Raw genomic sequence first — 14557 nt, forward strand, 5'->3', positions numbered from 1 at the left:
TCTTAGTGCCTATTTACCCAAACATTAGAAAGTTTCCTAGAGAGACAATGGTTTCTTAAGAGATCTTTAAGTTGAACCTAAATGATTGTTTTTCAGTGAATCAGGAGAGTCTCAATCAATATGGTGGGTACTTGGTGGCTATTGAAGTCCCTTTCAAAACTTAGATTCTATGATCAGTATTTAGGAAATAGTCTTTAGGGTTGAAGTCTGCTATTATGAAACAAAATCAAGCTGATTGCTCCACAGCAATCAAACCAACAACACTGGTTTTATTAGCACAATGCTCTAATGAAACTAGTATAATGGCCAATTGGTCACAGTCCAGGAAAAATGAGTGAAAACTTTTTCTCTTCATAAATGAGATAAAAGTATGAAGATATCAAAGTAGCAATATTCTGAAAGAATTTTGGAAATATTTAAGGAATTTTCAAGCAACATGAAAAAAATCTTTTTTTTTTTAATCTTTACCTTTTGTTTTAGAATCAATACTAAGGATTGGTTCCAAGGTAGAAGAGCAGTAAGGGTTAAGCAATTAGGATTAAGTGACTTGCTGAGGGTCTGAGGCCAGCTATGAAATATCTGAGGCTAGATCTGAACCCAGGACCTCTCATCCCTAGGCTTGACTTTCAATACACTGAGTTACTTAGCTGCCCTAACAAATTTCTTTTAAAAGATTTAGTACTCATTTAATACAACTAAACGTGTAGTACCCAGAGAGTTTTAGGGAAATGTGCCAGCTTGAAAAATCAGATTTCACTCAAAGAAGGAAGATTTAAGTGGCAAAGAGGATTTTCAAAATTGAGTAGTGAAGCAATAGAATAATTAAAAAATGAAGTGCTATGCAAAAGACTTTTCTAAATATGGATGTTCCCATTTTATAATTTTAGCAGTCATTTCTGATAAAAATTATAAATTACATATGCCTTCAAAATACTTAATTGTAGTTATTTGTAAACAGGTAAATATATTCGTACCCTCCCCTATAGGATTTCTGATTCTATTCAATCTTCAAAAAAATTCTGTGGTGTAGGTACTATGGATATAATTAACTCTATTTTAAAGATAAGGAAACTAAAGTTCAGAGAAATTATATGACTTATCCATGATCACGCTATATCAAGAGACATATTTAAAACAAGATCTTTCTAATTCTACCTCCGACCCTTTGACTACTATGCTAAATAATTTGTTTGGGGAAATAAAATTGTCTAATGGACAGGAAAAGCCTTCCTTTTAAATGAAAATATAAAATATTGTCAAAAAATAAGGTCTCTATAAAGAAAACATCTTAGAATGGAAACTAGAAACAAAACAGTTGATAGCAATTGTCTAGAAAAGAGAAAGGAATGAAGAAATGCTATCAATTTGCTTAGATAGTTTATATATAATTTCAGAAATATGCATACTGTGTAATGGCTAATTATAATATTGGTGCATCAATAATTTATTAGTCTATGACATTTATTGTGTACCCACTGTGTATTGAACATTGAAACGGAGGGTGTGAGAAGATTAAAAGGAAATGGAAGACGGGGGGCAGCTGGGTAGCTCAGTGGATTGAGAGCCGGGCCTAGAGACGGGAGGTCCTAGGTTCAGATCCGGCCTCAGACACTTCCCAGCTGTGTGACCCTGGGCAAGTCACTTGACCCCCATTGCCTACCCTTACCACTCTTCCACCTATAAGTCAATACACAGAAGTTAAGGGTTTAAAAAAAAAAAAAAAAAAAAAAAAAAGGAAATGGAAGACAAGTTTGTTCCCTGAGGAAGTTCAGATTTTGGTGGAAGAACTGGATATTTATGAACATATAAGAGCAAATACCAAAAACAGAACCTAAAGATTAAGTGAATAACTAGCAATGGATTACCATGATTACAATGATGAGTCAAGCTTCATTAATAACTGATAATTATTAATGCTTAATTAATATTTAGCATATGAGCAGAATTTTGGAGAAGGGTATGGATATAGTTTAGCAGATATACACATTATCTTGTCAAAAAGTCAAGGTCAACAGAGGAATATTATTTTCATTGAGGGAAAATTTGTGGTTGTATCCTAATTAAACAATTTCATAGGTGCTTCCAGAAGTTCTCTTACTTTATTGTAAGCTCTTAAAAGTGTGACTCCCAAGTTTTTTATCCCTCAAGTTATATGTTTGTTCATATTATATACTGTGGAATAATTCTGTGGACTGAGTAAAATAGACATTCTAACTCCAAGTTTCTTAAGTGTTCTATTGAAAACTCAGGCATAAATGTTGAATACCCAAATCAAAATTGCTGGCTTAGGAGAATGCTTGCCAAAAATATAAATTACAGAGATTTAAAATCCTATCAGAGAGTAGCCAGTCTGTTTGCCTCTGAGTCCTCTGATCTTCTCCCTGTTCCTTCACTAATTATCCTAGGCAAGTCCCTTCACCTACAAGTCCTAAATAAAGATGGAATTAGATAATCCTTGGTAGGAAGCACACGAGTGCTCCCTGATTGGAGTAAGGAAATGTCCTTCTATATTAATGCTGCTTCGAATTTGTTCTCTTGCTTGCTTTTCAGGCACAGTGAATAGACTGCTAGATTTGGAATCAGAAAGTCCTGAAATTAAATCCTGCTTCAGATACTACGGTGGCACAGTGAATAGACTGCTAGATTTGGAATCAGAAAGTCCTGAAATTAAATCCTGCTTCAGATACCAGCTCCATGTAGCCAAGGGCAAGTCACTTAAAAACCTTTCTAACAATAATATTGGCAATATTATTGAGCTATTAATGATAATAGTAATAATCACAGATTTTGTGAAAACAAAATGAAATATGTAAAAAGAGCTTTGCAAACTTTAGTACTACATAACATTATTGTCATTATTTTCCTCACTCTTTCAACTTTTACACATCTCCTAAGTTCTTATTAGATTTGGGATCTCTTGTCTTTGTCCTTCTATTATTTATCCTATTTTTGTCTATTTTCTGGCTTTGGATTCTATAATAGTTCTTATGATATGCCTTCATTCTACCTTTTCTACCTAGTGTTAACATCTTTACACTGACTTTATATATCTACTAAATTATATCTACTAGATACAACAAAAGCTTTGCCCTAGCATTGCTAGCTATTGCTCCTTACCCAGTATTACAACCTGTTAATACTCAGAATTCAGTTAACCGAACTTCAATCAATACAGATTGTGGTGTTATAGTAAGTAGCAATAGAAATGAATCACCTCATGATGATATAGTTGAGGACTTGTAATTAAGAGAGTGGGGCATATTGATAATTTTTGGTTACCTAACCTGGATGATCCCTGATCAGTTATAGAAAATGAAACATAACTACATTTTTAAAAAATCTGCCTACCCTAGCTGAAGTAGATAAGGTCTTAATATGTATCCATTGGACATTAAGATTCCAGCTAAAAGATAGGAAAATGACCAACTGACATAGTTCTCTGACATCTTTGTATGTGTGAGTAGAGACATGGAAGTCTACTGGAGGCAATATTAGGAATAGGGATTGCATCAAGTAGGATTCATTCTTGCATCCGTATTAGAAACATGGTTTCATCTGAAAATCTCTCCACCTACTCTCATTGTAGGCCAAACCACAGAGCTATGATAGCCATAAATTCAACTTTTTACCACTACACTTGAGAAAATACCAGGAAGGACTAGATATAAGACCCAGCTTTTAGAGTTCATAAATAATTATTCCAAAATAGGAGAGATTAATAAGGATAGGTGAAAAGAACAAAAGAGGACTATAGAGAGAGGTATGCAAGGAATGGATTGAAGTAAAGGATACACTTATCTAGATAACTTCCTCCATTTTTTATTCAATATTATGTCCAAGAATCCATAAGAATGGTTACTATCTAAAATATATTACTCCACCCATATTACATAGTAAGACTTTAATCAGATACAGATACAAAGATAATCAGAGCCCAATATTAATAATTGATCCAACCCCAGGTGGGACCTGAAAGGGTTACCCATCCACCTGACCATTTGGGGTCCCTCCTGGGCAACTGTTATTGAAAGAGGAAATTATAACAACTAGCAAGGGTGATTGGGGTTGGTGTTCCCCCATCACCAGCACCTAGAGAGAATACAAAAATACATTCTACCTCACTGTATATCCTATATCTCCGTAGGACATCTTTTCTTTATAACAGTATGCAAACTCATTAAGATAATAGAAAATGCAGATAAATATATATTCAGAAGACACTTACCCTGATGTTATATCATTGGCCTTGGGATTCATCTACTCATGGAATTAACAAAAATATAGTAGCCATTATGAGCATCATATATTATGAGAAAGCCCATTCAAATTCAGAGAACATTTTTCTGATTTGAAGATTAATCGGGATGTTCTTAGACTAGTTTCTAAAAAAATATGACCTTAGACTTTCTTAAAAACTAACATTTTAGAATCTCTATAGGTTTCCAAGCTTAAGTATTAGAGCAAAGACTTCTTATTACAAAGAAAACTGAAAATGTTGATGGTTCCCTGTTTTCCAGATCAAGTACACTATTTTCTTCTAATTGGTCAAAAGGTAAATGAATAATTGGGATCTAATAAATCGTGTATTTTTCGTTACTTTACATATTTAAAGGTGGGCTTATATCATAACACACTCTTTACTCACACTGGAAATAGTTATACTAGGTATACCATGAAGTAATGAGATTGATTTTCATGTGTACCTTGTATAATCATTCCCAATACTTTGTAGCCATCGCTTATACAGTAAAGTCTTATTTTTTGTTATAACTAAAAATTCTTCTACAAAGTCTTATTCTACTACTTCTTTTGTATTTGAAAATGATCCTATGCTCTAAAAATTTATTCCAGGATCCACCGAGCTGAAAATCCAATCCAACAAGCACTTATTAAACACCTGCAAGGTACTGTGTCAAGGGCTAAAAATTCAAAAAGAAAAAGGAAAGCAAGTCCTACCATAAAAGAACGTACAATTTGGGCAGATGTTACATATAAACATGTGACATCTGAACAAAGAAGTTTATATTCAACAATCTGGGAAGGAAAGAGCACTAAGTACTAAGTCGACAGGATAAGAAAGGCTTTTTGTATGGGGGAACAGGAATTGAGGCTTAAAAGAAGCTAGGAATTCTGAAAGAGAGGTGAGAGTTAAGTACACAGGCACTGCAGAGGGAGATGGAGTATCAAGGTTATGGAACAGCAAATAATGTCCATTTGGCTGAGAGTGCTTGAAGAGGAAAAGAGATGAAAGAAGCATGGAAAAGGGAGCTGGAGCCATGAAGGACTTTAAGTGGCCAAACAAGACAATTTAGATTTTATTCTCAACATGACAGAAGCCATTAAACAGGACAGTTTAATGGTCAAACTTATTGTATAGGAATATTACTCAGGCAGCTGTGTGAAGAATGGTCTGAAAGGGGAGAACCTAGAAGGTAGGAGTCTAATTAAGAAGCTATTACATGATTCTAGATATGAAAAGAACTCTGAACTAGGGCAGTGGCTATGTGAAAGGAAAGGGATGGGTGGAAGAGATGTTATGGAGAAAGAATTCATCTAGAATCACCATGATTATATTTCTATATCTTTTCCATGACAAGAGACTGTCATATACTTTGCTAAAATCCAAACAAACTAGGTTTATAGCATTCTTCTAATATGTAGTAATGCAATTCAATTAGAGTCAACAAAACAATTATTAAGCACTAGTTATCTGCAGGGTACTATATTAGGTGTTTGAGAAATAATGATAAAATTGAAATAATTCTTGCCTTCAAGGAATTATTTTTTAGATAAATTTTTAAATATATATATATAATTTTTTACATTTTCTAGATTTCCTCTTGTATTCCTCTTTATTTCAACTCCTACACAGCTATCCCTTATTACATAGAATTTTTAAAAAGAAGAAAAGGAAGGGAAAAAATAAGCAAAAATGACTATATATGCATATGGGTATAAAAATTAAAATCTAGCATTACATTCAAGGTTTCCCACCCATTGGTCCACCACCTTCTCTGAGGAATGTGGGGAGGTCTCTTCTGTTATAGGTAATTAGGTAATTTATAATTGATAGATAAGCATATGTAGTGAATAGGTACAGACAGAGTAGCTTGGCTGGCTGAGAACATTCTAAGCCCAGAATGTAAAAGGGTTTTGGTTCAGAGAGACTGAGTTGTTGACAGTTTTCCTGCTTGGGAGGAGAGGTGAGAAGCTGAGAGCTGCTGTACAGCTAGTCTTTGGATTATTTGGGATCTCTATAGAGAAGGTGGATCTGCAATGAAGATAAATAGGAAGATCTAGGTAGAGTTAGGATCTCTCCTGTAGTTGGTGAACAACTCCAGGAAGTCCTAAGCTCCTTAGCCTGTGTGGATTATCTTGTGGAGACAGCAGAAGTGTTTCTGAGTCTAAACATCACCTGAAAATCATCAAGGATCTTTGTGTGAGAATCTCAAAGCTCTGTCCAACTCAGCTGAACCAGTTGCTGTCTGTCTGTTAGGTTAGCTTAGGTCAAGCCAACCCAATTACCACCATTGGCAGTTGGTTCCCTTAGAAGTTAGATACCCCTCTCCCTCTAATTCCCATCTTACCAAACCAATAAACTTAGCTTTGTTTAACTTCCTTGTCATCCTTCTCTAAAACTAACAAGGGACCCACTTGTGTTAATAGGAATCCCTGGCAGAGTTGGTCTGGAGGACAATTGGTCTCAACTGTCATCACTCATTCCCCAAATCCTGTGTTAGTGGGGGTGGGTGAGATTTCCCAGTGTGTTATTGTGGGTCAGGTAGTTAACCCACTTTAACCTTTCATTTCTCCTTCATCCCCTTCTCCCTTCTACTAATCCCAGTATTTATTATTTACCTATTTCACTTCTTATATGTCTTCTTTGGGAACAAGCTTGTTCTTTATAACTTTACAACATTCATCTTAGAATATTTTATAGGAGTAAAATACAACATAAAGATATGTGTTGGATATAAAATATTTTGAAGAAGGAAAGAGAAATGACAACAACTGGAAAAAGCTTCATGAAGGAGGCAATACCAGAGCATAATTATGGAAGATAAAGATTTGAAAGGCAGGAACAAGGCTAGAATGCATTTGAATAACAGGGAACAGCCACTGTCTTTGAATAGAGAGTCATACTGGAGATCAAAATGTGTGGTGGGAAATGAAATGAAATAGGTTTGGAGGGGTAAATGGATCTCATCGTAGAAGGCCTTAAATAACATGGTAAGGAGTTGGTATTTTTTTCCCTTGGGGCAGCTGCTAGGTGACACAGTGGATAAAAGGCCTGGTTTGGAGTCAAGAAGATTTATCTTCATGAGTTCAAATCTGACTTCAGACATTTACTAGCTATGTTTCCTTGGGAAACCATTTCACCCTGTTTGTCTCAGTTTCCTCATTTGTAAAATGAGTTAGAGAAGGAAATGGTAAATCACTCCAGAATCTTTGCTAAGAAAACCCAAATGGGATCATGAAGAGTCAAAAAGGACTGAGACAAATGAACAACATTTTTCCCCCTGTAAATGATGGGGAACCACTGAATGTCTTTGAAAAGAGGAGTGACATCCTTAGACTAACTGTGTGTAAGAAGGAAATTAGAAGTGAGGAGATTATTATAATCTTGCAGGTAGGAAGTGATGAGAGTCCAAACTATAGTGGCAGCCATATAAATGAAAAGAAAGGAAGACTCTAAGATTACAAATCTGAATGACCTGGAAGATAGTGATTCATTAGAAAAAAGGAAAATAGAGAGAAGAGGAAGGTTGGATGATGGTTAGGGATGTGAAGAGATGAGCTTTTTAAAAATCAGTAACCATAGTAAAATTAAAACAGATTAGTTTGATATGTCTTCTCTTTCTAAATGCAAATATATATATATTCTGAACTTGTTTACTCTAACTTTAAAAGATCTCTGATTTCATCATTCATTAACAGAGATTATTATCTCTCCTTTGGTATGTGCAAACGTGCAACCTTTAGTAGATTGCAAATGGCTTAAAAAAAAGGACTAGCTAGAAGCCAAATATTTGGTAAGAAGCCTCTCTAAATTTAATGAGGTTAGTCTTTGGATATCAAATGCAAAAGCCTCATCACAAGGCCCATCCTCAAAGTCTTTCCAGCTTGGTGAGAACTTGAAGAATATTTGCTTCTACTTGAATGGTCTTTGAGAAGCACAATAAGGCATCAATGTTACTTTATTGGAGGGTTTTGCCTATTACCTTGATTAAACCAAAAGATATCTACATAAATTTAAAAAACTCATGTAATGTTATTTAAGTAAAGTAAATCTTGAAGCACAGAAAAATGTCCAAATTAATAAAACAATATTAAAATTTAACTTACAGTTCAATTGCTTTGTTCCACATGATAACATATCCAGAAAGAATGAAAGATTCAATATTTACAATGTGTGTATTTCCTCTTTCTGTTCCAACATAGAGCCATTTACTCTGGAAAGGTAGATGACAGTAAGTAATTCTGAAAGAAAGAAAATTTCAATTGAAATATCTGAATTCTAAGGTTTTTTTGATATCACAGTTTTATAAAATTACAGGTAACTATTCTTTAATATTTAAAAATCAATTATTATGTCTTATCCTTAAAGAAAGGTATCATTTAATTTTGGTAGGTTAGAATTAAGACATAAAATATTATTTTGAAAAAAAAATGTAAAAGTATCACAACAATGGCACTTACTAATACTATATTAACATTAAATTACTTAGAGGGTATAGACATGATAGCAATGTTATAGCAATATTACTAAGATTGTAATTTTTATATTATTAGCTAAAAAACAAAAATTATGTAAATTTCAGAATTCATGAAGAAATTTTTGCCATGCCTTAATTATATCAAATTCCAAAATATTTGAAACTATTTCCCTTAGTACCTAGGATATTGGATGGAATGTTTGTGGAATTAATGAATGATTCCTGATGCTTATTTGCATAACAAATACCTGTAACTCAATGAAACTTAAGGTAAATTCAGTTGAAATGGAAAAGAGACTGTAAGAGGGGATGAAGGTCAGTGGTGGATATGATCCAGAGGACTGTTAGAATAATGGTTATATGGTGGGGAAGGGAGCAGGGGAATTGTGGCCTAGAGCACAGACAAACATGGGTACAGTAGAAAGGAAGGCATTGGCCCAGGAGATAATAATTCTCAGGTTCAGTCATATTAGGGTAACCCAACCACAGAGGCCTGGCCCTCACTCTCAAGAGAAAAGTGAATCAAGACAATAGATCTCTGGTAATGAGAGGAGTCTGTATCTCCAAAGAACATGAAGGCTAGGCATAGAGATGTCAGTAAAGCTCTGGAACAAAGCCATATTTGTTTGTGTTAGTTATCATCTTGCTTAATTTATAGCTACTAATATTGTACTTTGTCGGTTTAGGGAGGAATCTTTTTTGATTGTGTAACCATGGATATAAATCATGATTCAAGACTCAGTTTTTTCATTTACAAAATGGATAGTAATAGCTTTCTCATAGAGTTGTCATACATACGAAATAATGTATGTTTTACATACATACGAAATAATGTATGTTTTACATACATACGAAATAATGTATGTAAAATGTATATAAAATGTCATTTTACATTTTACAAGTAAATGCCAGCTGTTATTATTATTATTATGGTTAATAGTATTGACTTGAACTAGTTCCTGAAACTCATTATTCCCTATGTTATATCTACAACTGGCAAATTATCAGAAAGCTAAAAGTATCAATACCGATTGACATCATGACACTCATACAAATGAACACAAAATTTATAATAAAATTATTTGAGTCCCATTGACATGGGCACTGTACCCCCAAAACTATAGAAGTGTTTCAGGCAAACTATAAGCAGGGAAATTCCTTTGCTCCCTTACATTCTTGTGACTCCTAACCCAAAACATCTGATAACTCCTATAAGATCCTAAGAGGATTATCCTCCTTGGATAGTCCTTTAGATGGATAGATAGATATCATCGAATTGTATCTCAGACATCCATCTGTCCCCTAAACTATGAGGGTCACCCCCTATGTCTTCAGGCAGACCCCATCAGATGACCAAACCCCGCCAGATGAATGCCTGAGTGTTTACCACACTAGAGTCATGCCTTCACCATGGCACAGAGTCACGTCTCCACTGTTGTAAAGAGCATAAAATCCCCAGAATTGATGTCGTCTGGGGAACAGCTTTTTTCCATCCATGCTGTCCTCCCAAGAAGCAACTTCCCATCTAGCTGTTCCACTTTCCTAACCTCCTGGCCATTCTCAGCATTACTTACCAAATTAATACATTTCTTTTTTTACTTCTAAGCTAAGATTTGGAGTCTTGCATTCTTGCAAAAGGTATCCTTCCTGAACCCAGGGGTTCACCATTATACCCCACAACATTGGCTGTACCCCACAACACCATTATATGATTGCAAATATCCAAACAAGTTGAAGCAATGATTGGCTCTGACCTCATACTCATCCTGATTGATTCACTAAGTGGTCCCATTTTTCTAGCTAGTTATCAAGCACATTCACCTAACTATTCAAGATCTCGCATGCATAATTTGTAGAACACAATGAATAGATAAGTGTTTCCAGCATTAACTTAACAGTTTAAACCTCTATGTCTAAAGTAAAAGGATCTTTTTTATTTCAAAGCCTTATGACCTTGGTTAGAATGTTTTAAAACAGATGATTCCACATCCTAGCCAATTAGCATTTGTTTTTAATATAATATTATTATATTATATATAACACAAATATGTATAATATATATATAAACATATAGTAGGATATTAATTATATATTATAATGTTATAATATAATAGGATTCAGGCAGAATATGGAACCTGAGATGAGTTTTGAAGGAAACCAGAGAATATAAGAGACTAAGATAAATAATAAGAATTTTCCAGGCATAAAGGACAACTGCTACAAAGGCATGGGAATAAAGATGTGTGAGGAATAACAAGAAGACCAGCATAATTGGACCAGAGAATATATGGAGATAATAATATATAAGATATATAAGAATATATGGAGATAATAATATGTAAGAAGACAGTAGAGATATTATGGAGATATAAGTATCATTTAGCCTTTTGCAGATATGTCCTAAAATAGCATATGGTTAAGTTTACAAATTTTAAAGTGCTATATAAATGACAGTTATAATTACCACCTTATTCTTTTAATCTCTTAGAGGATTCAGATAGAAATAGTCCAGAAACAAGTGGCTATCCTGCTGTTACTCTTTTATATTTAATGTTTTCTGTCAACTATTGCACACACACACACACACACACACACACACACACACACACACACACAAATGACCATTATTTGTAGTTAAATAAAAGTATTCAGATTTAAGCTCATCCTTTGTAGGCTTATAGAAAATATCCTTGGTACCAATTTAGTAGCAGACAGGAAACAAAGGAGATAGATACCTCATCCAATTCCCACATGATTTTGTTTTCTCTACTAGGTCTCTATCATCACTGTCAATCTTATCACTAGGTTACCATCATCTTGTTCTCATTTATTTCAATGAAGTTCAATGAATCTACACTGAATTAAGGCATCAGTCTGCTCTTTTTTTTGGGGGGGGAGTCTCCCCAAGATCTAAGTGCCATCCTAAGCTCTTCACTTTTAACTTACACTATTAAAGGTTGAAACTGCACTCAGACTTATGTGGTACCCTGAATTTAATGCTGTACAGGTAAATAAAATAATGGTTCTTTGTAGCTGAGGTAAATTCCTTTGCCATGGGCTCACTGAAGGGATCATTGGCACAATTCCTATAGCAGACAGGAAAATGGAGATGAAAAGTACCTCATCCCTCATCTTCTTTCCACATAATTTTGATCTCCCTTGGCAGGTATCAGTTTTTATTTGAGGCAGTTTGGAGATTACGAGTATTTGGTATGGCAATAACTATTTAAGACAGTTTTAAGTTTAAGTTCAGTTTTTACAGATCAATGCTATGCCTGTGTGACTATAGGCTGGGATCTGAGAATGGTCTATTTCCAGTACAGTTTAAGAGTTGTATTCTTCAGGACATTTTAAGGTCTAGCTTGGTAATATGGGGACTAGTTACCAGTCAATCTATGAACAATAGAAGCTTCTTATATATAATTCTAGCCACCAAGTCATGTCTTTCTAAGTTTTAAGTATGTAAATTATACTGTTTCTAGTCCACAATTTCTACCATTTTCTTGCATAAATCACACTGACCACTAAGTCTGGGTTTCGAGTTTCTTAAGGATAAACCTAAAATTTCTGATGACTTTTTGTTTTTGTTTTATGCCAATTGTTTCTCTGAGAGTATAATATGTACATATATACATATATGTATTTTTTCTTTTAATGAAGACATTCAAAAATAGGTAAAGAGCTTTATAAGATTATTCACAAAAATGACCAATATAGGAATATGTTTTATATGACAAATGTATAACCCAGATTGAATTGCTTACCAGCACTGGGAGGGAAAAGGAAGGGGGAGAGGGAGATAAGTTTGATCATATAACTTAGGAAAACTTGCACGAAAATTTGTTATTACATGTAATTGGTAAAAAAGAAAAAAGAAATAGGTAAAGGAAAGTTATGATTTTTAGATAACTATAGGGACAGGCAAAGAGCAAATGAATGGATGCACACACATATGCACATATATATGGGGATGTACAAATATATATCACCACCACCTTGCTTATAGAATACTCCTTTGTAACAAAGAGAAACATTTAAATAAAAACAACCTATAAAGCTATCATACCTGACAAAATATGCAATATTCAGCAGCCCTAGTTTCCTACCTCTCTAAGAAGAGGATATTGAACATTGAATTTCTTCTGAGTTTTGCTGCATGTCAATGTTGTTTTCATTAACACTATTGTCGTAATTGTATATAGCATCTTTCTGGTTCTGTTTTCTTTGTTCTGCATCAATTCATACAAATATTCCCATATTTCTCTGAATTCCATGTATCTATTGTTTCTGATGGCATAATAATAATCCATTATATTCACTATCACAATATGTTTAGTCATTCACTATTCAGTGAAAAAACACTTTACTTCCAAGTTGTTTGTTACTAAAAATGAAGGACCGAATAAATGAAAAAATATTTATTAAGCACTTAGAGTATACAAAACACTGAATGCAACGTGTCAAGGATAATTAGAGAAGGGTAAAATACATCTTCCTCTCAAAGATGTCACATTCTAATGGGAGAGATCACATATAGAAAAGGTTTTATGGGAAAGTCAGATAGAAAGGGTCCACAGGTCCTTAGGTATAGTAGCAAAGCAGAAGGCAATGCATCTTTTTAAAACATAATTTATCTTTATCAAAATCATATGCATTGAACCATTTCACAGCCAAGAACTTTGGCAAAAGGAACTTTGTTTTTTAGCTCTTCAGGAGCTGTTGCTGATGAAGAAGCAAAGGCTACAGTAGATCTGCAAAGGCCACTGCCAAGTCTCATCCCCAAAAGAGAAGCTCTTCTGAGGGATGCCTATGGAGGTAGGCAAGATCAATAGTCAGAGGGCCCTGTACTTCTTGAGGTTCTTGAGTTCACTGTTTTGCATAGTTTCCACTGAAGTCTGAAGAAGTGGAGGCAGAAGAGGCAGTACTGTCCAGTATTTCACACATTATGCTTTTCTGTCTTTCCCTAAGGACACCATGTTGCTGAAGTAAGGCTGGCTTACCTGGCCTGTAGATACTACCATAAATATTTTGGTAAAAATGATGTTTCTCTTTATGTCAGTAAACTCCTTGAAGTAGCTGCCTGATAATTGAAGTACCTGGTAATTGCTAGGGCAGAGGGTAAGTCAATTTATTGACTTTTCTCTAATAATTACTTTTCTCAAAAAATTCACAGTTCTATGAGCAAGGTCTTAGTAGATCTTTCTTCCAATAGTCTTTCCAACATTACTTTTTAGATTATCTCTGCAAATTTGATGACGATGAGATAAAACTTTCAAATAAACTTACTTTGCATTTCTCTATTCATGATTTTGAGCATTTTTCATATGATTGTATATAACTCTTCTTTTGAAAGCTCTATGTTTATATCTTTTGACCACTTATCTTTAGTTCTCTTAGATACCTTGGATAGTAGACTTTTATATGAGACATTTGAAGCAAAGGTTTTTCTCACTCAAAAGTTTCTCTTCTAGTGGCACTGACTTTGTTCATGTAAAATCTTTTAATTTTATATAATTAAAGTGGAATTTTGATATTTTTAATCATTGTTATTTATTGTTTAATGATTACAAAATCACCCACTAAACAGCTCTGAAGTATAACTCCTATTCTCCATATTTTTAAAAATTACTTGACTGCTTATTTTTAGCTACAGTGAAAGCATAGTAAAACCCTTTTTAGTTTAGCTGGAAATATTAAGAAATAAATATTTCTCTGGTCTAAAGTCCTTTGTAGACTATTCCCCCTTTCTCTCAGATCTAACCCATTTCTCTTAGGAGGGTATAAAAGTTCACCAACACAATCTAAAGTGTAAGGAAATGAATTAAAGATGGTAATCAGAT

General features: G+C 34.1%; 1 protein-coding gene across 3 annotated transcripts in view; it reads right to left on the bottom strand.

The window, feature by feature from the left end:
* STXBP5L (syntaxin binding protein 5L) overlaps window positions 1-14557 on the bottom strand; it is a 437905-nt gene that overhangs the window by 245627 nt on the left and 177721 nt on the right. For all 3 annotated transcript variants that reach the window (XM_044670068.1, XM_044670069.1, XM_044670067.1), the window contains exon 5: window positions 8347-8481. In XM_044670068.1, coding sequence (XP_044526003.1) covers window positions 8347-8481 — 135 coding nt within the window. The remainder of the gene's footprint in view (window positions 1-8346; window positions 8482-14557) is intronic.

The sequence above is a fragment of the Gracilinanus agilis genome, chromosome 3 (assembly GCF_016433145.1).
Source record: "Gracilinanus agilis isolate LMUSP501 chromosome 3, AgileGrace, whole genome shotgun sequence".
In the NCBI taxonomy this organism is placed as follows: domain Eukaryota; kingdom Metazoa; phylum Chordata; class Mammalia; order Didelphimorphia; family Didelphidae; genus Gracilinanus; species Gracilinanus agilis.